General features: G+C 57.5%; 1 protein-coding gene across 12 annotated transcripts; it reads left to right on the top strand.

The window, feature by feature from the left end:
* Nucleotides 1–957: 957 nt before the first annotated feature.
* On the top strand, nt 958–25,113 carry IKBKE (inhibitor of nuclear factor kappa B kinase subunit epsilon). 12 transcript variants are annotated; one of them, XM_082702156.1, is made up of 22 exons: nt 958–1,235; nt 1,802–1,891; nt 3,722–3,831; nt 4,519–4,659; nt 5,041–5,170; nt 6,579–6,760; nt 7,311–7,471; nt 8,286–8,396; nt 8,692–8,871; nt 9,490–9,686; nt 10,379–10,443; nt 10,521–10,612; nt 10,758–10,844; nt 14,547–14,622; nt 14,750–14,862; nt 16,937–17,013; nt 19,467–19,506; nt 20,234–20,338; nt 21,599–21,695; nt 22,395–22,507; nt 22,703–22,774; nt 24,350–25,113. In XM_082702156.1, exons 3-22 carry the CDS (start codon nt 3,745–3,747, stop codon nt 24,381–24,383), a joined length of 2,160 nt encoding a protein of 719 aa, XP_082558282.1. In that variant the 5' UTR covers nt 958–1,235; nt 1,802–1,891; nt 3,722–3,744; the 3' UTR covers nt 24,384–25,113. The 12 variants fall into 12 exon arrangements, 10 of the variants coding, with proteins under 10 accessions (XP_082558282.1, XP_082558288.1, XP_082558289.1 ...); XM_082702162.1 differs by having other exon boundaries at nt 970–1,235; nt 10,521–10,606; nt 14,553–14,622; XM_082702163.1 differs by having other exon boundaries at nt 974–1,235; nt 20,246–20,338.
* Nucleotides 25,114–26,976: the final 1,863 nt, after the last annotated feature.

Raw genomic sequence — 26,976 nt, forward strand, 5'->3', positions numbered from 1 at the left:
AGGGTCAGGGACAGCTTTTGCTGGCCCTGCTGTGAGAGGCTAGGCCTGGCACCTGGAACCCCACCACCTGCCAGGAGCAATGCCTCGGGCTCCGTTATCAGCAGGTAGACATCAGTCGACACCGAGGCAGGGCTCCAGTTCTGGTGTCACTGTGCTAGGGGTGGGGCCACCAGAGGAAACCACCAGGTGTTGCCATGGGAAAGTCCCTGCAACATTCTCTAGAAACACGGAATTTCCTGGTTTTAACCATTTCTTATCCAACCGCCATCTCAGGGTTGACCTGAACAGGGCCGGCCTCTCCATCCTCCTGGGACATCGGGTGTGGGGCGTGGAGTCCTGACTGGGAAGTCGGCACACCTGGGTTCCAGCCCCAGCAGTCTCTGAAGATCACGGGCAAATGTCTAAAGGAGTGTGGGCCTCCGTGCCTTCCAAGTCTGCAAAACGCTTTCTTTCCTGTCTCCCTAGCGTTTCCATACTTAGTGTTCCAAGTCATCCACCGCACCAGTGAGAAAGGTCACTAACCTTGGATGAGAAACACCGGGAAGGGATGTGGGCTCTCTGCTCAAGGTCACCAGGAGGGCACAGTTTGGGTTCCAGGGTTTACTCCTGGGCCTCTTCAGGCTCCCTGGGAAGAGTCAGACCCAACTTCTGGAGTGGCTAGGCCTAGGTCCGGGACCTCGCTGGGGCTCTGGGCGTGGGAACTCCGCCTTCCCAGGAGGCTCTCCACTTGGTTAACTTGCCCAACCTGTTAGGTTGACTGTGGGCCCAGTCCTGGACTTCCCTGCTCCCAGGGACGGCAGATGCCCAAAGGGCACGCCGCTGCCGCCGCCGCCCAGGCTCGGGTCCCGGCCTCTCTGTGGCTCGGACTCTGGTCCCGTCACCTCCACTTAGGAACTCAGAGCATCCTTTCGCCTTCCTGTCGGGAGGCGGCTGCCGCCCCGAGGCCTCTGTCCCTTTAAGAGAGAGAACGAACACAATCAGGAAGTGTGCGAGCGCGGAGCCGGCTCGGAGCCCAGCAGTGCCTGCCCGCGGGGAGCCGGGGAGGAAACCCTCTGCTGCAGCCCCCCCCCCAGCTCCAGCGGTGGCACGGCCCCGCCGGCCCGCCCAGCCTCGGGGTCCCTGGGGCCGTGGCCTCTAGGATGCTGTGCGCCCGGCCCGTGGATGACTGCGAGCTCTGAAAGCTCGGCGGGTGCCACGCGCTCCCACCAGCCTGCCAGTGCCCCAGCGGAGATGGGGTGAGTGTGCGCAGCGGGCAGCGGGGGCTGGGTCGGGGCGGCCCGCGAGGGGCGGCGGCGGGGCCGCTCTCCGCGGAGTGCCGGGCTGCGGGCGCCGAGCCGGAGCTCTCCCGGCCCCGCGGCGCCTCCCCCTGCCGCTTCTGGGGGCCCCGGCAGTGCCCCGCGCGCCGCCTGCGGTCGTCACCCCTGCAGAGGGCTGCGACGGAGAGAGGCGGGGAGGGCTGTGGCAGGGAGGAGAGCGGCCACCCGCCCACCACGCTCCTTTTCTGCGCTCGGCGTCACGTCCAGCTGCTGCCTCCGTCCTTTCCTCCTGCCCGGCTCCGGGGGCACGGAGGACTGCCCTCACCCCACCTGGGGTCTTTGTCCCCGGCGCCAGGCCCGGGGAGTGGGGAGGAAAGTCTCCCGGAGCCGCTGGGGAGATGGAAACCCCCCAGCGCTGGGGGAGGGTGACAGACAGGAAAGGGTTAAAGGGCTGGGGCCGGTGGCCTCCGACCGAGCCTGAGAAGCGCACAGCACCATCAAACAGCACCGAGGGGTGCCTCTCCGCCCTCCTCTTTCCGGTGTAGCTCAGCTCCTGGACTTGCCACAGACGGAAAGCATAACAGACACTCGCCCGGGAGAGTCTCTGCCTGATCCGCGGCTGCTCGGAGCGCGGGGTAAGTGCGCTTGGCCCAGGGAGAGTCCCCGGGAGGGGGAGGAGGAGTGGCGGTGGTGGGTGGGGCCGCGGGTGCTCTGCTCCCAATGCCCACCCTCCTTCAGCCAGCCGCCCCCCAAGGAGAGCAGCCTTCCCTGCACGGGGCACCCACTCAACGTGCCCCCCTCCAGCTCCTAGGCACGGCCCTGGCAGGACCAGGAGCAGCACCCAGGACCTGCGGTCCTTCCAGGGCTGGGCCTTTTGCACAACCCTGTGCATTCCCGGGTCTGCCACTGCGCCCTGCCCCCAACACCAGGCCCGGGGATGGAGGGGGGGTGGAAGGGATGGGGGGGTGGGGGTGGGGAGAAGACCAGCCCTGGGAAGGATTATGAAGGGGATGGAATATGCTGTCCGTGGGCTCCCCAGACTGGACCTCGCGGGCTCCCCAGACTGGACCTCTTCCCTGGCCTTGATTTCAGGTCTCCCTGCCAGGCTTCACATCTCCAGGCCTGCTGGCGTCCTGATTCTTCCTCAGCCTCTGGGATGAGGGGGTGGGGGACTTATCTGATCAACTCATTCAAACCGAGTTGTTATATTATCTTCAGGGAGTCTCTCTGTATCTCAGCTGCTTCTGGAGAATGCAAACACGAATACATTTTCTGAAACTAGGACTTAGCCTCAGAGTCTCTTCAAGTGGCTGCTGGCTCAAGGAATTGACATTCTCAAGATCTGCATTTTAAAAAAGATTAGGGAAAGAAGGCTCAAAGAAAGCTAGGGAACTGTAGGGTTCCAGGTGTGGTGACCATGCGTTGAGAACCCAGCAGACAGATGTTAGAGCCTAGTCCAACGTTACTGGAGCGTATTTGAGAGGCGGCCACCCTTCTCAAGCTCCTTCTCCCAGTCATCCCATTAAGACCAGCCCTGACCCTATTTTTCAGAGAGGATTTGAGTTTACTTTCCGGGGCTACACTCTCCGGAGCCAGTTGCTTTATCGGGACTGGCCTTTGGGGAGAAGAGGATGAGGGCAAAGATGGAGAGTGGAGTTGTAGAGGTTTCAGACTCTCTCCAGGGGTTCCTGGGCCCTTGGATTTGATGGTGTCCCACCCCCCCCACGCCCTCCACAGGCACTCACAGGCACACGCACGTGTTCACACTCTCTCACATACTCACACATACACTCATGCACACACACATTCAGACACAGGCACACTATCTCGCACACACTCACACGCACACTCTCTCACACACACGTACACACACGCACACTCCCTGCGACACCGTGTGCGATCCTTTCCAGAGCAGTGCTGACCTGGCCACACTGGCCATCCGTGCAGCTGTTCGCTCACAGCAGCAGGAAGTGGTGGGCCCAGGCGAGTGGGTGGGGAAGGGCTCCAGGCTCGTGTTGCAATCCTGGAGATTTGTGGTGGTGTGGTTGACACTGCCTGACCTGGGGCCTTTCCTTCAAGCGCTATTTCTGCTTCCTGGGACAATCCCAGGCCTGGATGCCAAAAACCCAGAATTCTCTGTGCTTGGGAGAGGTAACAGAGAAAAAGGTCTGTCTTGGCAGAGTGACCTCTGGGGAAGGGGTTGGAGAAGACTGGGAGTGAGGACAGGTAGAGTGCCCTGTGGCGGGACAGGTACGGGCTGTGGGCTGAGGGCCCCAGTGGCTGCACTTCTTGTTGGAGAAGTTTCTTAGCTTTTCTGCGCTTCTCACTTCCTCCATCCCCTCACCTTGGGAATGGCCACACTGGAACCGTCTGTGGATGGTCTTGGACGCAGCTCCCTGTCAGGCCACCTGTGTCCACCCCAGGTCAGGAATGGAATCCTAGACCCCAGTGTGTTGTTTTTCTAGGCCCAGGGCGGCCGGCCAGCCAGATGCAGAGCACCGTCAATTACCTCTGGCACACGGACGACCTGCTGGGGCAGGGGGCCACTGCCAGCGTGTACAAGGCCCGAAACAAGGTAGGACACAGCCCTGCCCAGGCCCCTCAGGCCCGGAAAGTTCTTGGCCCTCTCAGCCCCTGGTGGGCAGCAAGGGTGGTGTGTGGTGAGGCGGAGGCTCACTCTGGAGTGAGGGAGATGCTCAGGCTTTGGGAAGAGGTATGGGGAGCTGTGAAGGGCTCCTTGGGATGCTGCGTCTGTCAGGCACAGTTTGGGGCTGGAGAGAGAGAGAGAGAGGAAGACACAAAGCCATCATCCTGGGATGAGGGCAGCAGATCTACAAATAGCAGAGCTGGGCAGTGGGACTCGTTTGGATTTTCCTAGCCTTTGTCGCAGCTCTGTCCTGTGAGACCTGGTGCACAGTCTTGTCTCCAGAGCCAGGGCCAGAACAGGTTCCCGTCCTGGCTTCGCTGCAGCCCTAGGGGGCGATAGGCGCGTATGTGGTTGGTGCCAGTAGAAAACAGGAACACCAAGCCATCCCTGCACCTGCACCATCTGGGGCCCCATGTCCTCGGCCCCTCCCAGGGCTGGACCAGCCCCTGTTCCCTCTGAGTGCAGGGAGGAGCTGAGGGGGCAGCCCCCAGCCCCAACCCAGCCATCTTCGCTCATGTCTGGTGTTGGGCAGGTGGGAGACGTTCCATGGAGGCCTGGGGGAGGAGGTGTGCTCCCTGGGGCGGGAGGAGCAACTGACGTTCTCCCCCACGGCAGAAATCTGGGGAGCTGGTTGCCGTGAAGGTCTTCAACACGGCCAGCTACCTGCGACCCCGCGAGGTACAGGTGAGGGAGTTCGAGGTCCTGCGGAAGCTGAACCACCAGAACATCGTCAAGCTCTTTGCGGTGGAGGAGACGGTGGGTCCAGTGCTTGGTCGGAGGGAGGTGGTCTTGTCCTTGACCTCACAGGCTGGAAGAAGCGGGTCACATAATAACGGCGGTCAGCGGGTCAGCCAGAGCAGCAACCCGGAGGACAGAATGCCAGGGGGTGGAGGGTAGTACCTGGGGAAGTAAAGATCTGAAGGAGGGCCTGATCAAAGAGGGCTGCCTGGAGAAAGTGACCTTGGGCTCAGGTGCGTGCAGTCACCGTAAGGAAGGAAGGCCAGGCCGGAAGCTGGGACCTCGAGAATGGGGCTGCTGGCTCTAGGCTGAGTCACCCCCTCTGGACAAAGCCATCGTGACGGAAGGGCAGGAGATGTGCTTTCCAGCCAAGCCTCCCTCTCTCTGTCCCACGCGCAGGGGGGCAGCCGGCAGAAGGTGCTGGTGATGGAGTACTGCTCTAGCGGGAGCCTGCTCAGCGTGCTCGAGAGCCCCGAGAACGCCTTCGGGCTGCCCGAGGAGGAGTTTCTGGTGGTGCTGCGCTGTGTGGGTGAGCCCCTCCCTGGCCCCCACCAGGACGCCCCCTTCCCTGACGGACCCACCGTCACACCCTGCCCTCAGTGGGAGGCAAAGTCCCGGAGGGGCCGACATTTCTGAAACAATCACCCAAACTCTGAAGACATTCTGTCCCTCAGAGGCTCTGCCTTCATGGACATAGGACAGAGACAAGAGAAAGGACGGAATCCAAGCGTCTGATTCCTGCTAATCAGCTGTTTAAAACCCTGGCTTAAAGAAAGATATTTATTTATTTATTTTAAAGATTATTTATTTATTTATTTATTTGATAGACAGAGAGCACAAGTAGTCAGAGAGGCAGGCAGAGAGAGAGGAGGAAGCAGGCTCCCCTGAGCAGAAAGCCTGATGTGGGGCTCGATCCCAGGACCCTGGGATCATGACCTGAGCCGAAGGCAGAGGCCTCAACCCACTGAGCCACCCAGGTGCCCCAAGAAAGTTTTTTTTTTTAAGCAGGTCATACACCAGGTTCGGGGCAGTGTTATTCACAATAACCCCGAGATGAAAATAACCCAATGTCACGGGCAGACGGAAGGAACAAATAGAATATATACGTAGAATGCAATACTCTTCATCCTTCAAAAAGAACGAAGCTCTGACCCAGGCTACCTGCGGGTGAACCGGGAAGGCTCTGCACTCCATGAAGTCACAGGTTCTCTCTGATTCCACATACATGTGGGGCCTCGCCCAGTCACATGCAGAGTCAGGAAGAAGAGCAGTGCGTGCCGGGGGCTGGGGAGACGGAGGTGTAAGCGTGACTGCTTACGAGGTAGAGATCCTCTGTGGGCACCGACAGAGCTCTGGAGGTGGATGGTGGTGACCGTCACACCACACTGGGAACGTGCTTAAGCCACTGAATGGCACACTTAAGATAGTAGATTTTGTGTTAGGTCTATTTGATTACAAATTTTTAAATTTTTAAAATTTAGATTTTGTCTTTTTGAGAGAGAGAGCGCAAGCGGGGGGCAGCAGCAGGCTGAGGGAGAAGCAGGCTCCCCGCTGAGCAAGGAGCCCGATGCGGGACTCGATCCTAGGACCCTGGGATCATGATCTGTGCCAAAGGTGGATGCTTAACTGACTGACCCACCCAGGCACTCCATATTTTATTACACTTTTTAAAAATAAATCAGACAGGAAGGGAGGTGCCTTGGGAAGGCAGAGGCGTGGACCCTCTTGATGTCTTAGAGAATCCCGGTGGAACCTCCACACCATGTCTTTGGGAACCCCCTCCTTTGTCCTGTGCCCATCTCTCTTCTCCTGCATGTCCTGTGACCTGTCAGCCCGTGTGAACACTCTCTCTGGATCCAAGGACAGCCTTCCGCCCAAAGTAAGCCCCAGGCACGAAGCTGTCCCTGGCCAGAGAACTAGCAGTCCGCTCTCTGCAGTGGCCGGCATGAACCACCTGCGGGAGAATGGCATTGTCCACCGAGATATCAAGCCTGGAAACATCCTGCGCCTCCTAGGGGAGGAGGGGCAGAGCATCTACAAGCTGACGGACTTCGGGGCCGCCCGGGAGCTGGATGATGATGAGAAGTTCGTCTCTGTCTATGGCACTGAGGAGTACCTGGTGAGGGGGAGGTTGGGGACTGACTGCCCAAGCTGGGGGGCCGCCCTGACAGCTAGTTGCCCCTCTACTAGTGACTGTCCCGGAGCGCCCCCCCACCCCCCCCCCACCCCCCTGCCAGCCAGCCAAAGGACTCTGTTCAATCCCCCTGCGTGTGTCAGGGCATACGTCCCCTCTGCCCCCCAACCAGAAGATTGTAGTCTGTTCTCCAAGATGGAAAGGGTGACGCCGCAGCCTCCCCGCTGCCTGGGCCTCCCCGCTGCCATGTCCCTGCCTGGCCCCCTGCCTGGACCTCCCTTGTGCGGTTCATTCTCTGCTACGATCCCCACCAGGCAGGGAGCACCCCTGGTCACTACTTTCCCCAGGGTAGAGGCTGGCCAGATAGACACGCGCTCGGTGGGCTAAGTCCACACCAGTTTTTGAGGTGACGAAGGAGCTGGTTCTGATCGTTCTGTTTTCCCTGGAAGGTGGCGGAAGGAGGTCTGCCGGGTGGGGCTCGGGCCCGTGCCCACCCGCCCCCTCCGTGGCAGCTCACTGGTTCTCTCTCCCGCAGCACCCCGACATGTATGAGCGGGCCGTGCTTCGCAAGCCCCAGCAGAAGACATTCGGGGTGACTGTGGATCTCTGGAGCATTGGGGTCACCCTGTACCATGCGGCCACGGGCAGCCTGCCCTTCATCCCCTTCGGGGGGCCACGGCGCAACAAGGAGATGATGTATGCATACAGTGGGCCCTGGGCAAGGCAGGAGACGGGTCAGGCCCTGGGCCTTCCCCACAGGTCCCTGCTGTGTGTCTGCTTCCTCCGCTCCCTCTGTGGTCCTCCTTGGGGCCATCTCCATCATCAACCAGTCCCATAAGAAGCTGAGGCCTGCCCTGACTGGTGGGAGAACAGTCCTTTATCTTAGCTCAGGGCGCCCTGTTAGCGCTCCCTTCGTGCGCGTGTGGCCCGCCCACGTTGGTTGAGGCTCTAAAAGAGACCTGCCCAACATGGCAGAGCCTGCCAGGGACAGGGCTGGGGAACGGGAAGAGGACCCAGCCTCCTGATCCCAGGTGCAAAGGCTTCCCGGGTTTCCTGCGGTCTGGTCCAGAGGTAGTTGGGGACGGTGGCTGCTCCCACCAAGGGCACGGCCCAAAGCAGGGAAGGTGGAAGGTGGATTGTGGCACGGTCGAAACCCTCACGCTCAGCTCAGGAGTCCGGCTGTGTGGAACCTGGATTAGGTTAGGGGAAGGGGAAGGAGACAGACAAGGCAGGGGCTGGCAGGGAAGGCTGGACTTTGCAGAGAGGGGAGGGTTAGTGGAGTGGGGCACAGTGACAGCAAAGGTGCAGGGGCAGACCAGACTGGGGGAGGTACGGGAAGGGGCAGAGGAAGTGGGCCGTGGAAAGGAGCAGAAAGCTTGACATTTCCAGGCTAATGGGGAGGGGCTGGCTGGTGTGAACCAAGGCTCTGAGAGCCCTCCGTGCTGAGTTTGCTATCCCTTGAGATGCGATGGGCCAGGGGTCCCGCTGACCAGGTCCCACCTCGGCCCAGGTACCGGATTACCACGGAGAAGCCAGCCGGGGCCATCGCGGGCACTCAGAAGCAGGAGAATGGGCCCCTGGAGTGGAGCTACACCCTCCCCGTCACCTGCCGACTGTCCTTGTGAGTAGACACAAACCCGAGTCTGGGCTGGCTTCCTTGTCCCCCGCCCAGAGTCAGGCCCTACCTCAGAGGCCCCCTTGTGCCCGGCGGCTCAGGTAGCCCACGTTCCCAGTCAGGCCTCAGTCTTCCCATCCAGATGCTGGAACGAGTTCATCCAGCTCTCCCTCCCCATCTGGCCCTGACCCACCGCCTGGGTCCAAGCTCTTCAAGACATTGTCATGTGACGCCCCCGACCCACTCAGAGAGGATGAGTCTGGGCCCTGGTGCCTGACCATCTCTGCGTCCTGGGGTCCAGGGGGCTGCAGAGCCAGCTGGTGCCCATCCTGGCCAACATCTTGGAGGTGGAGCAGGCCAAGTGCTGGGGCTTCGACCAGTTCTTCGCGGAGACCAGCGACATCCTGCAGCGAGTCGTGGTGCACGTGTTCTCCCTGTCCCAGGCCGTCCTGCACCACGTCTACATCCACGCCCACAACACGTGAGTGCGCGGGAGCCAGGGGCCCATGCGCGAGAGCCTTCCCTACCCAGGCAGAAGGGTGCGTCCTAGGCAGTGCTCTGTGGGCTCTTTAGAGAGAAAAGCATCCGGGTCCGACCTTAGTTTGGAAAATACCAGTTGCACAAATTTAAAGTTAAACCATTCTTCCTGCTGCTGGACTCCAGCAGGAAGAAGCCCCCCACCCCACCCCACCCCCGCCAATGCAACACGCATTAGGCTTCTGAGGGGTGTGTGTGTGTGCGTGTGTGTTGGCGACGTGTTCCCCAAATATATTGCTCAGAGGACCCTCTTTCTCTAAAATTCTAGGTGAATTTTAGTGGGAGTGTTGCCGGAAGGGCTGTGAAGGCAGAGACCGGGTACTGGGGTTCCTGCATTCGGTTCCTACTCTGTCCTCATCCACTCCATTAAGGCCTGAGCTCTAACCTTTGTCTCTTCACCCTTGATAAAACAGGCAAAACCCAGTGCCTCCCTTGGCTAAGCGGAGTCCTCTCCGTAGATGAAGACTGAGATGGGGTTTGGGTCACCTGGACCCTATATCTTGCTGACACTTCCTGTCCTGTCTCTTTCTCCCCCATCCCCGGAACCCCTTTGTGTGTCTAGGATAGCCATCTTTCTGGAGGCCGTGTATGAGCAGACCAGGGTGGCCCCCCAACACCAGAAGTTCCTCTTCGAGGGTCACTTCTGGGTCCTTGAGCCCAACCTGTCAGCACAACACATTGCCCACACAACCGCAAGCAGCCCCCTGACCCTGTTAAGCACAGCCAGTGAGACCCCCATGGGGCTGGCCTTCAAGGACCGTGAGTGGGGCCCACAGGCGGGATCTTTTCTCCTTCCCACGTTCTATAAGGGGCAGGGGCTTATGATCCAGGATATTGATTAGTATCTTTTGTGGGTATATCTTGGGGCTCCTGGGGTGCAGAAGCAGATCTGATCTCTGATCCTCCCACACCTCTGCAATGCCACGTGACTCAGGCTTCGCAATGTCCACCGAGCTGGGGAAGAAACTGCAGTCGAAACCGGGAGATCTGGAATTAAGAGGATTTCCACAATCTCTGTGATGGGTGGGGAAAGCCTCAGGAGCCCAGAGAGAAGGGAAGTTTGCCAGGGGTCCAGAGTTTTATCTTCCAAGTTCTAGAAAAAGTATCATTTCTTCTCCCTCCTTCTCAGGGTCTCCAATATTGGGAAGGGGGATTAACCTTGAAATTCCTGGGTATGAGGGTGGTTTTAGCCCGTTTTCTGGCTGTTTCCGGGACTTTGGGCCTGAGGCTTTATGTAATTCTCCAAAGAGGACACAAGGGGGCAGTGAGGGACGCAGTTGTAAAGCACAGTGCTAGCATTTCTGTAGGCTTAGGGGGCCGCTCTGCGCCAGGTGGGAAGCTGGGGGTGGTAGACTGGGAGAGAGGGGTGTGAGTAAGGAATAAGGAAAGGTGAACTTAGGGTTCCTCCAGGTCACACAGGCAGCCCTCTCAGACAGGGTCTTTGTCTGCAGCTGCTCAGGACATCCCCAAGTTCTTCCCCAAAGTGGACCTGCAGGCAGATTACACCACTGCCAAGGTGAGAGGGGACCCAAGGGGGTGCAGGGAGGGGTCCAGGGGAGCGGGACTCCTAACCCCGCCCCCTGTGTGTCCCAGAGCGTCCTGGGCGCTGGCTACCAGGCCCTGTGGCTGGCGCGGACCCTGCTGGCCGGGCAGGAGCTCATGCTTCGGGGGCTGCACTGGTGTGTGTGAGTACCCCCAAGGGCTGGATGGGCTGGACGGGCAGGGCAGGCGGGGTGGACCTCTCCCGCGCAGCCCCGCGGATGTTCCCTCGGGCACGGTGCCCTGGGCCCCCTGGCAGAAGGGAACTCCGACTCAGTCCCCCGTTTGCAGGGAGACACTCCAAGCTACATGCAGGCGGACGCTGGAGGTCACGCGGATGGCCCTCCTCTTCCTCAGCAGCAGCCTGGGCACTGAGAGGTGGGTGTCTTGCCTGGGGCAGGGGGGCTGCAGCCAGTACGAGGCTGGCTCAGACCCTTAGCCCTTCTCCATCTGCCTGTTCCTCACCCCCAATATTTCCAACAATGGCCCTCGCCTCCCCCTACCCAGAGCTCCCACCCGCCCTGCCCTTCAGGAATACAGGACAGCCCTACCTGTCCCTCATCCCCGCCCCCGGCCTGGTGACTGTACCTCCCTCCCCCCTCCACCACCCAGTCACCGCAGGTGGAACGTGGCCACAGGGACACTGTCCCAGCAGGTAGGAAGGCCCAGAGCAGCGCTCTAGGGAAAGCCCCCTTCGCCTCACCCAGCCCCCCCGGGCCTGACAGGATGGGGATCCAGGCCGACCCTTCCTCCACGCTCTTCCTTCTGTCGCTCACACTGTCCTCACCTTCCTCACCTTTCCTGGCCCTGCCTCGGGGCTCCATGCCCGCCACTCGTCTGACTTAAACTGATCAGGTGTGACAGGCCAGGCAGAGGGTAAGACTAGGGAGAAGGGAACCAAGCTGGAGGGTCTGGAGATGAGAAGCAATTGGCCATGGCACTTCCGAGCCGTGGGCACAGCCCCCCACCCCCCAAATCTTGGAAGGCAGCGGCCGTGGTACAGGGGAGAGGAGGAAGCTCTGCAGCTCAGGGAAGCTGATGGCGGCTGGAACCTTTCCCACTGGGAGGAGACGAGGGGTGGCAGAGGGGCAGAGACTGTGCTGAAAGTGCTTGATGTCCCTCCCCTTCACATAACCTGACCTTCTCCCTAGGAAGGTTCTGGGAGTTTCCCAGCAGCGCAGCAGCCACTAAGAGGAGGGGACAGATGGGGTGACAGAGATGTGGGAAGAGGCAGAGGAGAGTCTCCAGATGACAGGGGCAGAGTCCCTGGCCTGGCTGAGCCCCCTTCAAATGGTGACAGAAATGAAGGTCTGCAGGGGCACAGCATGGCTTGTCACGAGGAGCTCTGTCCGGGGCACAGAAAGGGGGTCCAGGGATAGATGTGGGAGAACATCCACATTCCCCTGGAGGAGATAGCCCTTCCAGGCATGAAAGATAAGAGGATGGTTGGGAAAAGGAAGACTAGTGATAAGAAGAGGCAATCATGGAGGTCTTCCTGGAAGAGGTGACGCTTTTAAGGCCACAGTGAAAGAGAAGACCTCAAGTTGGGAGGTCCTGTGCAGAGACAGAAAAGGAGGCCATGACTGGGGAGATTGTGGGAGGGGTTCTGGTGAGGTCTGTTGAAGCCACAGTTAAAATGGAAAATATCCCAGAGTGAAGGTGGAGTGGGACAGAGGATGGAAAGGGGAGGAGAGAACGCATGGAGGTCCTGGCCAGTCTAATTGGTAGATTGAACCCAACAAGAAGACCAGCGGAGTTCTAAGTTCTACTGTAGGTTCTTGAGCAGGAAAGATGTGTGTCGAGAAAGCATTTGGGATATTTGTCTGCCCATTTGCCCCGGACTGAAGACACTGGAGAAGGGACAGGCCAGCCCTGGGACTGGAGTCCTGGGTCTGCTGGCCACTGTTTTTCCCTTTCTGGATCCCAGGCCCCCCTGGAGGGATAGTATATCTAGAGAGCTTGGGCTCAGAGGAGGGCCTGCTTCGAAGCATAGTTCAGCCTCCCTCCTGCAAAAGAGGAGCACAGAGCCAAGACTCAGAGGTCCAGTCCAAGCTCTTCACTTGGGACCTCAGGCCACTGTTCTCTCTTCTGACCTGAGCCACTATTTCCTCGTTTTCAAAATGAGAGAACTGGATGATCTCTGAGGCTTCCTGCCTCCGACACTTTGCAATTCCTTCCTTTTTTGAACATCCTCAGACACGTTGATTCTGGAATCTGAGATAATTTAATGAACACTAGGCATAAAGTGGCTGCCATTGCCCAGTCTGGTGACTCACCTCTCCCATAATGTCCTCCTCTTGCTTCAGGCTCCCCAAGCCAGGCTCCCTTTGCAGAGTGTCTTTGCCTCTGTTCTGAAGCTCCCTGGTCCTCACAGCATGTGGTGGCAGTGTATAGGCAGCCGGAACTGGCTCAGGAACCCCCATGCCTCCCCCACCACCGCCAAGTGTGTGTCCATACTCTCTAGCCAAGCGCCTTAGCTCTGAGGTCCTCTTTGATGCCCACAAATACGGAGATTCATCTCTGTTATGTACACAAAGGTCTGAGTCTGGCAGAGCTGAAGTGACTGACCCCAGATCCCGCAAGACGGGCGAGGGGAGCAGCTAGGACTGGCACTCAAACCCATGTCCCCGGCCTCCCTGCCCAGCTGGACTCGTCCGCTTTAGCCGCTTCTGCCAGCCAAGCATTGCATGCGCTAAAATCCATTTGTACGTTCACTAATTCATTCAACAACCATGTATGGAGGAAGTACCGTGTGCTGAACACTTCACAAGTTACTGACGATATAATGGAGAACTCCTGCCTTCACGGAGCTTCCCCTGCAGTCCTGATTCTCCCCCTCCTCTCACCTTCACCGCCCCCTACGCCAACACTACTTCCAAGCCCAAGCACAGAGGATTCTTTCCCCGATCATGACTGTGATAGAAATAGTATATGCTAATTGTAGAAAGCTGGAAAATACAGATAGATAGGCAAAAACGAAATAAAAAATACCATGTCCTCGCTATCCAGAGCTAGGTCATGACACGGTAGTAATAGACGTTCTTCTAGGTAGTTTTCGGCGACGTGTCTTTAAGTATATATATTGACGGACATGAGATCTGATGCTACTTGTGCTCTTCTAACCTGCTGTTCTCAGCTCATGAGCCCTCCCGCCTCATGTCCATACCTTGTCATCTCCTCTAAAATCAGCCATACACAAAGTTCTCTAGCTAGCTCCCTCCTTTCCTTTTCTCGCTGGTTTTATCCAAACCAGGCTCCAACGCAAGACCACACTTTGCATCTAGTTGTTTTGTTCCTTAAGTCTTTTTTAATCTTGACAGACTGCCTCTCCTGATTCTGGTGTTTTGGGGGAGACAATGCCCGTTGTCTCACTTTCTGGACTCTAAAGATTCCTCTACATCCTCTGGGTTTGGTTTTTTTTTTTTTTCTTCCTTCCCAGCATTTCTTATAAACTGAAAGTTCTGAAGGCTAGACGGATTCAAGTGGAATGTTTTTTGGATAAATATATCGCAGATGACACCAAGTACACTTCTTTCCCTCCCGCCACTGGGTGGGGACAGCTGATTCCTCGATCGTGTGGTCACATTTTCCCTGTCCAGGCCTGCATTAGTCACCAGGGATTTGGCATCGTGCCCAAGCGAGTCACTTCACTTTGCTGGGGCCATGGGATGCTAACAATCCGGGTCCCAGAGCATTATTGGTAATATTCTAGGAAATACATCTTTTCCCTCATCCTAGGAAGCTATTGCTTATTCTGATGGATAGTTTCGACTGGGAAGGCACTTGGGTCTTTTCCTTTAGTTATAAATATTCCTAGTAAGGGGTCCGTAACGGCCGCCTCGCTGTACGGACTCATCGATGTTCATAGCTTCACGTTGTTTCTACCTACCCCCATCTTTAGTCTCTGCGGTGCTCAACAAAGGTACAACTTTGAGGTTGGTTTCTCCGATCCAAGCGCAGTTCTCCCCAGATCCCCCCCAAAGGCAGCAAGGCTGTCCCAAACATGTCATTCCCGTCCTGTGGTCACGGGGTTCTGCCTCCCAACCCCCCAGCCGTGTCCTTTCTCTGTCCTTCCCTGAGGTTCAGCAGTGTGGCCGGGATGACTGAGATGCAGGAGCTGAAGAAGGTCACGGAGCTGAGGTCCAGGCTGCGCGCTGTGAGTGAGGCGGGCGTGGGGGGGCTGTAAGAGCAGAGCTGGGGGGCCGTGGTCCAGCGGGGCTGCTGTCAGAACACTAAGCTGAGGACCCCCGGGGGGGGTCTGCCTTTTTTTTTCTGTCCTCCAGTTGGCAGAGGCCCTCTCCAGATGTTCCCACAGTATCACAGAGTCCCAGACAAGCCTGAGCAACCTAAGGTCTGAGCTGCTGAAGAACCGGGATCAGGTACATGCGGACAGAAGGTCTGTGGGATTTTCCTTCTTGGTGGGGTGGGCACAGGGACGCACAGCTTGGAAGGTCCAGGAGCCGGTTTAGGCATCAGTCTGCTTTCTCCCTTATCTTGGCCAGGGTGCTGGGGTAATGGGTAGTGGTGTGGGATCCAAGAATGAGTAAGACCCTCCCCTGAGACTGGACAGATGGAGAAAAGCTTCTGGGGTCCTGTCCCCTTCTGGGCGTTTAGAGAGAGAATTCGAAATCCTAGCAGGTGCAATAGTTCTAAACAAAAGAATAATTTTGTTTCCTTCCTCTTCTGAACCCTTGCTCTGCTCATTCCCTGGATTGGCCCTCCTACTTCTATCACCTTTTTTAATCCCTAGAATGCCACTGCTGCTATACGCCCCTTTTGTGGCTGGGGAAGCTCACTCTGGGAGTTTAATGTGCCCTGGGACACAGACGGTCCATGACACATGACAGTGGTGGGACTTGACGTCACGTTTGCCCACCTCCAAGGCCTATGTTCTTGGCCTGCACCAGGGATTTACAGCTTCGAGAGCCTCATTCAACATATATAAGAATGCCTGCCCGCCCCCTCACAGCCTGGTGTGCGGGCCCTGCCCTGACCACACAGCCCGTTCTTGGTACCCACTCTGCTCAGTGCTGACGGGGATTCCCTAACCCGGTCCCCCAGATCCGAAATCAAAGAGCTCCAAAAACTGTGGGGTTTTGTTTGTTTTGGCTGCAAACCCTGACCTCAGTCTTTTGCTGTGAGTCGTCGTTTAGCCTGTGTTTCCCTCTTAGAGTGGATACTCTTACTGTTCCTTAAAGGCTGAAGGTATTGGACCCCAGACCCAGACCCCAGACCCCACTCAGGCTGTCCTACAACATAACCTATGTCTGCTGGATTGCCTTTCTAGAATCAGAAGACAATTCTGAATTTGGGATGTATCTGGCCTGAGTCTTTTGGATAAAGACTGGATTTGAGGTCTCATCCACCCCAAGTTCTCCAAAGGACGGGTGCTTGGATCCCGCTTGGGTCCAGTCCAGAGTTCAGCTCCAGGAGTAGCTGAGAGGGGGTCACTGGGAAGAGCTTCAGGAGGGAAGTGGAGCTAAACAGGCCCAAGGGTGGGGAAGAACACCCCTTCCCCCCAGAGACACACACATTCAACATCTCAACGGTCTGTATCCAGCCCAAAAAGAGAAAGGAAGAAACACTACTGACCTTAAACCCCAGCAGGTGAAGGTCCTTGAGAGGTCATCTCGCACATCCGCCTGCCTCCAGGCAGGACTGTGGACTGAGGACTGTGGACTCATCCGTGTTTTATTTCATTTTATTTTTTTTTTTTTAAAGATTTTATATATTTATTTAACAGAGAGAGAGAGAATGAGCACAAGCAGGGGGAGCAGGAGAGGGAGAAGCAGGCTCCCCACTGACCAGGGAGCCCGACTCAGGGCTCGATCTCAGCACCCTGGGATCACGACCTGAGTCAAAGGCAGACGCTGAACCGACTGAGCCCCCCCAGGCGCCCCTCACCTGTGTTTTAAACAGGGGTTGTCGGTTCATGACTTAAGCACCTTCCATGCGCCGGGTGTGGGATAGACCATGAGGTCCCCGACTTCTGCCCTGCCCAGGCCACCAGGAGAAAGGCTTCTGCCGTCCTGCTGTCCTCAGCGGGCCCTGCCGGACTCGCAGGGTCCAGACTCCTGCCTGGATCCTGTTCTCAAACCTTCCAGTGTAGCAAAGGCCATCCTCCTGTGGCCTCTCCTGCTTGGCTTTCTGTCTGTCTGGTCTTTAATGAAATACCTCGAGTGTGTGAAAGAGAGAGAGAGAGAGAGACAGAAAGAAAGCATAAACATGTGACTCAGAGGTGGCTGGCTGGCCCCACGGCACCTCAGACAAGCTTAGGGACAGGAGAGTCACCCCCACTCCCAGACTGGCCCCCCAGACTGTGGCGATGAGGCTCCTTCTGCAGGCGGACAGCTCCTCTGCTCCCTCGGCCACCGACCTTCTTCCCGCCCAGCCACGTCATACCCCCCCCTTCCCTTTTACTCTGTGCTATTTGATTCTCCCCTTGCCTGGTCCCCATCTCCTGCCCACAGCATCCAGCAGATTCAGTTTTGTTTGGACAAGATGAACCTCATCTACAAACAGTTCAAGAAATCCAGAATGAGGCCAGGTGAGCCCTGGGGAGAGCAAACTGTCCCTGCTTCCCTCCCTTCCTCCTTCCTGCCCTCTGCTTCTCCGGCTGTTCCATGCCATCCCTGTGGCTGCTGGGGTGCCGCTGGCCTAGGTCAGGGTCCCCGCTTCTAAGCTGCCTGCGGACAGTGAGGGACAGGAGGCCTATGACTGTTGCCCTGTGAGAGGCATGGACGGCATGTGTAGGGGGCTCAGATGGCCGGAGCCTGGCTGTGCTAGGAGAGGTGGCCCTTGGAAGAGAGCCCTCACCTCTGCAGAGCACTTTACAGTTTGAGGAATTTTTCCCGAGCCATCGTGTCTTTGGCTCATCGAAATAGCCAGGATTTCCAAATGAGGGAGGGTCTGAAGACATATCCTGTACTCACTGGCCTGCTCCTTCCCCGGCACTCTCTGCTTGTCCTCACAGGGGACCTCCGGGGGCACAGGCAGCTCATTTCCAGGCTTAGGAACAGGCAGCTGCTTGTCCACGGTGACCGCCATCATGGGGCACGATAGGCTGGAACCCAGGGGCAGGCTGGGGCCGGGGGGTGGTCCTGGGAGACCCCAGCTGACTCTTGGGGTTGAGGAGCTCACAGACAAGGACCCAACCCTCTTCTTCCCTGGCCGTGCCTCCAAGCTTCTCCTGACATGTGGACTGCAGTCCTTGGGCTCAAGGGCCAAATTCTCCTCCAGCTCTAGGATTATCTAAGAGCACTGTTTCCTAGAAACTGGATGCCAGCAATGCACCAAACTTTGAGTTCTCCAGTAGCGAAAATTTTAAAAGTAGAAACCAACAGGTGAAATTAACTTTCGTAAGACGTTTTACTTAACCCAATATATCCAAATTGTCGTTTCCACCTATAATCCATTTTTAAAAATTATATTAAGGAGATGGTTTACATTTTTTTTTTTTTTTTGTGAGTTTGCTAAGTCCTTTTAATCCTATGTATATTTGACACTCACAACACATCTTTCTCCGGAAGCTAATCTTTTAGCAGACGGAACTGTCATTCTTACCAAAGCAGTAAGGTTGTGTTCATTGGTAAAACAATATTTTCCACCTCTCCAGCTTTAAAGTTTTGGTTAATTGAATTAATGAAATTAAGATAAAAATTATTTTCCTCAGGCGCGCTAGTCACCGGCAAGGTGCTCAGTAGCCACGTGCGTCTGGTGGCCACTGGCTTGGACCTACAGATCTCTCTAGATGATCGTCTGTTCCCCGGAGCCTCAGTGCTGCCTCTGGGGTCTGGCCAGGGAGGGGAAGGGGAAAGCAGCCCAGGAGTGGGGTGGGGCGGGGCGAGGGGGACGGATGGACAGAGACTTTCCCATTTCTGATGCGCCACTGGCCTGTTTGGCTGTGATTTTCGGAGAACTTCAGGGGCTTTTCTGCCTCCCTCCCTTGGACTCTGCCCTCCGAGCCTCCCCCACTTCTGAGCCCCTCCCATGCATCCGACACCATCCTCTGGGCTCTTTGGGATCCTCCTTTATTTCATGCCTGTAGGAACTCTGGACGGCACCCCCCTCCCCTGTTTATAGATAAGGAAACCGAGACCCCGGGAGGTGCAGTAGCCCAAGCTGTCCTGGTCTTGGGGGTGTTTAACCCCTTATGGCTCACAGTTTTGTTCCTTTTGGTTGCAAGAGTCCTTCATGAAGATTAAACGTGAAAGGGAGAATAACCCTTGACAGCTAACCTCTGGAATCCTGAAAAACGCCCCTCTGTCGAAGGCTTCCTCGTTTTCTCTCTCCCCTTGCACCTGCCCTGAGAAAGCCGATTCTGTGCTGCGAAATCCCGAGCCTGCAGCTTCCTGCCACTCGGAAGCCAGTCTGGGACTTGCAGTGGGGACTCAGCTCAGTGCTCAGCTGGCTGAGAGCAGGACCCCAGATGAAATGCCCAGGGAGGGGGTTCCGCTGTTAGGGAACTGGGAAACCTCTAGCTGGGAGGCCATTCCCTGCAACCCCAGCAGGGGGCAGCATCTCCCTAGCTGGTGAGCATCCTCCCGCAGTGGCCAAGGGACAGAACTAGGACTTCATGCACAAGTGGCTGGTCCGTGAAGGGGAGGCGGAGGGAGAAGGAGAGGTGCAAGGTGGTGGCCTGGCTTATCCAGCTTCTGGCTCCAGAGCCCCCAGCGGGCTTTGCCCACACCTTGAATGGTCGGGAATGGGACCCGCAGGCTGCAGGCAGCCACCTCCGGGAGGGGTGTTGGATGAGCGGCTGGGGCTGACCACGTATCCTTCCAGGCCCCCCACATATCCTTCCAGGCCCCCTCATCCACCACTTTCCTCCTGAAGTGTTCCCCAAGTACTCATCTCTCCACCTTCCTGGCTCCATGAGGCTGTGAGCTCCCCAGGGCCAGGCTGAGCTCTCTGCATCCTTGCAGTCATCCCCAAGCCTTGTGGCATTCTGTTTTGTTGACCGACTGGACTGGCGACATCATTCCTCCTTGTTTCCTCCAGGGCTTGGCTACAACGAGGAGCAGATTCACAAGCTGGATAAGTGAGTAGCCCGTGGCAGGTGGGTGAGCAGTAGGGTGGGGGTTCCCGGGGCCGAGCCAGCCTCTGCTTGACAAAGGGTCCTGCTCCCAGGCCGTAGCTGGGCAGAAGCAAAGCAGGTCACTGTGTCTGGGGCAGGTTATCTGGGGCCGGGGGAGGGAGACTGGGTAGCTGGCTCAGACAGAGCTTTCTACTAAGCGGGCTTGATGTCCCTGGATTTATTTCCAGCATGAACACGATCATGTGTAGTATTTCTTTCCCTAACTGTCTTCCCTGATTTACCGCTTCCTGCTTCCTACTCCTGACCTTCCCTGTGCTCCTCTCTGCCCCTCTGTTCCCTAGACACTCATCTTCCCGGAGGCCCTCCCTGATTTAAATGGTTGTTTGGAGACTCACTCCCCCAGTTCCACGCCCACCCCTGACCCTCATGCACTCTCTCTCCCCCTCTCAGTCTCTGAAACCATCTCGCCTTCTGTGTGAGGACTCGCCTTGAATGTGTCTGTTCCCTGAGATCCCCTGGTCCTTCTATGCCTCTCTGTCCCTGGGTTCTGTGTCCCAGTGCACTGACCTCCCCAGTACACGTGTATGAGCCTCAGTCCCTCCTTGTGTGGAGACATAGCCCCGCTGGGGATGCCAGCCCTTGGAGGAGGTCTCCTTGCTGGAGACACAGGGACGCTATGCATGAGTGCGGGCGAGTCCAGCTGCTTCTCTCTGTGTCTCTGTCTTTTCAGGGTGAATTTTAGTCGTTTAGCCAAAAGGCTCCTCCTGCAGCTGTTCCAGGAGACGTGTGTGCAGAAGTATCAGACGTCCCTGGTCACGCACGGCAGGTGGATGAGGTAACAGTCGGGCCCTCCCTCCTGGGGTCACGGACCTGGAGTCCCTTCCTGGCCTGGCCCTTCAGGCTTCAGAGAACCCTGGGGTTTGCAGAGCCCTGATTGAGGGGAGGTGGTCATAAAGGAACAAAGGAAAAAGAAAGGGTGGTTTTGTGCACGGGGGTGATTTCTGTACATTAGCTTCTTTAACCCCACAATGTGGACCCCATGCAGTTGACACTATCAGCCCCCATCACAGATGAGGAAACTGAGGCTCAGAACATGGGTCTCATTCTCAGTGCTACACAGCCAGTAAGTAGCAGACCCACGACTAGTACTGGTTCTGTCTCTAAAATCTGAGTTCTTTCCACATTCCCAGGTGGGTGTGCTGGGAAACCCCTTCTCGGGGGAGAACACAGGATCCCCCCTGAATGAGGCTAGGCAGGCTTACAGACTTCCGATGGTCGGGGAGGCAGGGTTAAATAGAACCCACTCATACTGTCCCCTGGAGGGGATTTGGGTTTTTCCTTCTCACCTGAGCCCCTCCCCGCTTCCTCTGTCTGTGGGAATGTCGGCCCCTCCCGGGAAAAGAAGGCAGGTTCTCAGGCCTGTAGGACCCATGGGCTCATTATGGGGCTGCGCCCCAGGCGCTCACCCAGCCCCCTCACATTAGAATATGGCTTCTCCACCCCTAACCTGCCCCAAATTCTGATTTAATTGGTTTGAAGTCAGGCTTGCATATCAGCATTTTAAAAGCACCTCCAGGTCATTCTACTGTACAGGTCGGAATGAGAATCGACCACCCGCTTGTCTGTGCTTGGATTGGTTTCCTTGTTGTGCAGTGGAGACAATGTTCCTGCCCCCTCCCTCCACTCAGAGAAAAAGAGAATTCCTAGAGGATCCTGACCTTGCTCTGCTCTGGCAATGGGGCAGTTCCCAGAGCACGTGCGCTGGCTGGGCTGTCCTCTGCCTCTCAGGAGCTGACCCTGGCCCTGAGCTCCCCCTCAGCAGCATGGGTGCTGCGCCCCAGCCACGTGTGGTTTTGCTCCCTGTCGTTCTGATGGGACCATTGGCAGCCTCGGTCACAAGTGTCATTGGTCTTACCCCAGTGGGACAGGGAAGGGTTGAGGGCATACCTAGGGGGACAGAGACAGTGAGGGAAGCACATTCTCAGAATCCCTCAGCTCCTGCTGTCCCCCATGTCTGTGTGGTGACCTTGACAGCTGGAGGGGCCATGGGAAGAGCCAGCAAACCCAGCTCGGACTTTTTATCTGCTCTCTCCAGGGAGGTGCACGAGACCAGGAACCATTTGCGCATGGTCGGCTGTTCCGTGGCTGCCTATAACACGGAAGCCCAGGGGGCCCAGGAGAGTCTCAGCCAGGTGCGCGATGGTCAGGGGCATGGGCGCCGCGGAAAGGAGCCAGGCTGGTCTGGCACCCTGGGGACATGGGGCTGTTTCCTGCCTCTGGGCAGGCCTGCCCTTGGCCAAGTCCAAGCACACTGTGGCTAAGGAGGTCTCTGACAAGCAAATGTGCATTTTCTGGTGACCTCAGACTGTGGGTCACTGCAAGGACAGAGCTTCCAGAATGCTGGGACATTGTCCTCATGCCTCGTGTAGCCGGGGAGGTTCCAGGCTACTCCAGAGAGACGCAGAGTGAACCCTCCTCTGTCTTCTGGTCTGGTCTCTGGGAATACACTAATACAGGGAGCTCTGAGAAGGCTGCTCAGGTCCCTGGCCTGTAGCCCCCGCAGCAGCCCCATTCCTCAAGAGGCTGGCGGGCTGCCCTGCCCCTTCCCCTCGCTCCTGGCTCGTGCTGGGCCATCAAGCTCCAGAGGAGAACGTGGCTGTCTGGACCATTACATCCAAGCACAGACAAGTGAGGGTGGCTGTGTCAGCTGTGCTTGCGTGGGAAGGAAGGGCCTGTGGGAAAGGCTCCGGCATTCTGGCTTCTCCAGGGATGCAGGCTGGGCACCATTTTGTTACGTTTTTCTTATCCTTACTCAGACCTCTCTTGCATAAAAACACAAAGAAACACATCTGTGGCCCATCCCACTTGACTAATGTGTGGCTTCCCTTCAGATCCTTGACCGGGTCTCTCACCAGCTCCTTCAGGACAGAACAAAGGAGGCTCAGGTCTCCCCACCCCTGACAGCCCCCTATCCCAGCCCTGCACTGACGGACCTGGTTCTCCAGTAAGTGCTGGAGAGAGGGGCGTGTGGGGTGGTGGGGTGGGAGAGGGGTATAGGGTGCAGATGTCAGAGCCCGAGGGGTTCTACCTCAGGCCCTCAGGAATAAAGAGTCGGGGTGGCGGGCTTCTCGGGGAAGGGGGCTGGCGGGACGACATCGGCCTCAGCCACAGACGCCTCTCTTGCCTCTGCCCCGCACAGGATGCAGGAGCTCTGTGAGGAGATGAAGCTGCTGGCCTTTGACCTTCAGGACAACAATCGTGTCATTGAAGGGTGAGAAGCTCCCACTGTGTGCAGGAGGGGCTGATGTCCGCAGGCCGGTCGCCATCCTTGTGAGGATGTGAGCCTCAGGGCAGTCCAAGAGGGGGGCTTGGGGGCCCATGGAACTATGGCCACGTCCTGTTCCCTGTGAATGCGGACTCTACCCCACGCCTCCCCCAGACCCACTCCTGCCCGCTTGGCCCCCGTCCGCGGACTGCTGCTCTTCATCTCCGTGTCACATGCCGGGAAACGGCAGTACCGAGCTTGGTGTGACGGCCCGAGGCCTGGGTTTCTCCGGCCTTGCTGGGCTCCGGCCTCACACCCAGGCTCCCAGGGCAGCCTGGCTGCAGGCCCAGCCTCCCCGACTCTGCATCACGCCCCGGTTAGACTCCCCTCCCCCGGGGGAATGAGGGGTCCTGGAGAGGGTGCAGGGAGCGTGTCTCAGCACTCAGACTTTGGGATTTTTTGGCACCCGTAAAATTCACAAAAACGAGCTGGGAAATAACAGAGGGACTGACTTCTCATATAAGGAAGCAGATTTGAAAGGGAAAATCCTGCCATCTAGTCGCCGTGTTTTATAAAGCACGTTTTCTAAGCCCAAAGAGAAGGAAGGACATGATCTCAGTGTCAGGGATGGTCCTTGCCCTGAAGCTCCGTGGCCTCTTTCCATACATACACACTTGGGGGGTGTGTGCCCATATCCCCCCCACACAGCTTCCCCACTGCCCTGTGTCTGTCACCTCCCCACGGGAGGACCAGTAGTGGCACAGTGGAAGGAGTCTGCAGACTTCCATAGGGTTTGCATGACCCTGGGAGGTTTTGCTTGGCTCTGGGCCTCAGATTCCTCCCCTGTGAATTAGGAATAATGATCCCAAGCTTTCTGGTGGGGGCTAAGGGTGAACTGGGATGAGATAGGCCATGTGCTGGGGAGGGGAGGGGGCACAGAGGGAGGGGCTCACTAAATGCTAAGTGTTCCTCAGAGGCCAGGCCAGTCTGGAACCTGGAATTGGGATGACGGGCAGGGGTGCTGGGAGCAGAGCCTGTGGTTGTCCCCAGAGTTGGGGAGTGTCCCTGGGCTGAGGGGGCATCCCCTCCAGGTCCCAGCTTCTTAGATACCCTCAAGGAGGAGATTCTTTCTAAAACAAGCCCTCAGGGGCAGGAAGTTCTAATTTTAGTGCCATAAATTTTTCTCGCTGTGATACAGAGTCTATTTACAGATAGCTCAAAACTTTATTTTAGTGAATTTTTACTTCCTTATTCAGAGTGGTAGCCAAAGAGCCTGCAGAAGCCATCTGAATTCCTGTTCCCTCCTCTTGACCTTTTGGCTGCCCCGGATTCACCAGGGGAACTTTTAAGAGTGCAGCCCCAGACTTTGTCTCCAGAGACTCCGGTGCTGATAGGGGTGGCGGATTTTATAAACCTTCCCCCAGGGATTCTAATGTGTAGTCAGGGGTCAAAGACTTGATGAGGGGACAGCTGAAGACTTGAATGGCTCGGTGCTCCCTATAGCTGAGTGTGCTGGGTCCTGACACGGCCCTTGGGCTTCTCCCCTGCATGGGAGAAGCTAATCTGCACCTTTCCTTACAGGTTAAGTTGGCCCCCGTCGGCTCCTGACTCCTGATCTCTGAGCTGTGGGCCGCCCACCATCCTGAAGCATTAGAATCATCCGAACACTGCTCTCCTGCCTGCAGTGTGGGGCCTACCAGGGGACGCCGTCTGGTCCCCTCTCATCAGCCTACCTCCCTCCTGGCCGACAGCTGGGAGACGTCACCAGCATTACCTTCCACTGCCTCTCTGCCCAAAGCGGCATGGCAGGACTTGGGGCGGCAGGTGCTCTGTCAGGACCCCTTGCCTGGGCTGACCTTGGCGCCTCGTGCGGGCTCAGGTCACCTCTGGCGGGGCCGCAGAGAGAAGAGGCTCCCATTGGCCTGCCTGCCCACCTCCTCTGGGCTGTAGGGCTTCGCTTCTCAGGGAACAGAAGGGGAGGCCGCTGGGGGTTTCCCTACGATGCTGGGTCAAAAGGCCTCATTTCAGTCTTCCCTCATCTTAAGGGGTTTTATGGTGAACATGCAGCCCTGCCCTCTCCTGTGACTTCTGAGGGTTCCCGCTCTCCGCCCCAGGCAGGGCAGAGCCTGACTCTCCCTCTACTCTGGGTATGGCAGAGCCTGAGAGGAGAGAAGGGGGGGTCCGGGCCAGGTGCTCGGGCCTCGGGCACCCTCACCTTCCTCTCTCCCCGAGGCCTGGCCGGGCGCCGGGAGCCACAGCCGCGGTCCGCCGTGAGCACAGGCCTGCAGGTCCAGATAAGAGGCCTGCGCCTTTGAGAAGGGGAATAAATGTGGCCTTCTTTTCTACTTCTGAGTGGCTCTCGCTGGGCTGCGTCTGTGAGGCAGGGGAGGGCTCTTGGCAGAGTGCGCTTGGCCTCCCAGCAAGCGCTGGGTGGGGATCTGTGAGGACAGGATTGGGAAATGCAGGAGGGACCCGTCACTTCCTGATCCCTGCCTTTCCCTTACATGGGCCCTAATTTCAGGGAAGATCCTGCTGGGAAGGCTTGTCTTCCCATTCCTTCTCCTGCCCCCAGCCATTTGGGGGAGCTGTCTAGGGGGGAGAAAGGAGATCTCTCTTTTCTCCCCCCTAAATCCACCATCGAAGTGCTTACTCCTTTCCCCCAGCCGCCCCCCCACCCCCGCCACTCTTCAAAACCTAGGCTGTGTCCTAAATACTGAGCTTGAGCACTACTGTGGGTCATTTTGAGTTCCCCTCATTTTGCCTAGAAGCTAGAACGGTGCCTGGACATTCAGATTCGGACAGACTTGTCTTTCCCCGGAACTCCATCCAGCCTCCCCTTCACCGGGCTGCGCTCCCCACCTGGCCTAGTGCGTGGGAGAATGCCGTGAAGTGGCCCTCTGAGGGGAGGGGGGGAGCTGGGAAGCCCCATTTGTGCACCGAAGCATGAAAACAACATTGTGCTTGACTCTAGATAACCCTAGAAACCTTTCCTGCCCATCTTCCTGAAGCCTCCATGTCCTCAGAGGCTGCACTGCCTCATGACCCAGAAGTGAGGAAGCCCAGGTCCTCGACTCTGATGCCCTCCCTGCTGCTTCTCTATGGAAAAGACCAGCAGCCTCTAAAGACCCAGGAGAGGGTTGCTGGGGCAGGGGTTCCTAGCACTGAGCCTAAGCGGCTTTATGTATGCCATTTGGTGTGTGTGTGTGTGTGTGTGTGTGTGTGTGTGTCTCCATGGGGGTCATTTAAACCCAGTGGGTTCCAATTCTGGGGCCCCTGGAGCCAGTTGCTACCTTGTGCCCCTGGGCCCTGGGTCATCTCGGGCCTTCTCCGCCTGCATGAAGCTGGGGCGGACCCTTCTAGCTCATCAGGATCCCCACAGGGACATCCCAGGATGGATTTTCCCTGGCAGCTGTGGCTGCCTCTGGCTCACACACGCTTGGTGGGGCTCAGCCAAAGAGCCTGGGATCCCTGAGAGCCAAGCACAGATTTTTGGGGGATGACAGGATTCAGACTCTGTGCGCTCACGAGGAAAGCCCAGCAGAGAGACACTCGAAGGCTTCGGTTTGTTCCCGTGCGGGACAGAGGCCCCGTCGTGGACGCCTACCCCCACTCCAACTTCTGCGGAGGCTCTGATTCTCTGTCAGTAGGGAGCAAGGTGCACTCAGCTCCTCAGACTTGACCTGAGCACCCGCAGGGTGCCAGGCGCTGTTACTGGTGGCCCAACCGTGGAGGTGACCACTATGGCTTGTCTGCCCCCCGCCAGGAGCTCACTGGGAGGTGGGAGGAGGGCAGTTCAGTGTCACGAGGAGAGGGCCGGGCCAGCGACGCACGGCTCAACAGCAGCGTGACCTCCCTGTCTCACGGGGCTGTGCTGAGGTCAGCCTGGGAGGGTGTCAGGGGAGGACTTGGGGACACGTAGGCTCCAGGGTGCGGCCTCCGCGGAATTACCTAGCAAAGAAGGCACGGCAGGCATCCCTGGCAGTGGGGACAGCACAGGCCGTGGCGTGGAAGGAACTGTAGGTATGTGTGTCCCTGAGAGGAAGCTCCGTGGGAAGTCGGTGTTGAGGAAAGGGAGAAACCAGACCCAAAAGGTCCTTGTGGGCCACGATAAGGAGCTCGAGCTTTGTCTCAGGGAACCACAGGTGCAGGTTGATGTCAAGTCCAACTGGGATTTTAAAGACCGGACTCTTCAGTGGAGGGTGTGTTGA

Source organism: Mustela nivalis, assembly GCF_964662115.1.
Source record: "Mustela nivalis genome assembly, chromosome: 16".
NCBI lineage: Eukaryota > Metazoa > Chordata > Mammalia > Carnivora > Mustelidae > Mustela > Mustela nivalis.

What these genes read in the sequence shown, in the direction of transcription:
- IKBKE (XM_082702156.1), top strand. Translation starts at nt 3,745, where the DNA reads ATGCAGAGCACCGTCAATTACCTCTGGCACACGGACGACCTGCTGGGG. An exon ending in TACATCCACGCCCACAACAC is followed by an intron (nt 8,872 to 9,489) that starts GTGAGTGCGCGG and finishes TTGTGTGTCTAG; the next exon opens with GATAGCCATCTTTCTGGAGG. An exon ending in TGAGGTCCAGGCTGCGCGCT is followed by an intron (nt 14,623 to 14,749) that starts GTGAGTGAGGCG and finishes TCTGTCCTCCAG; the next exon opens with TTGGCAGAGGCCCTCTCCAG.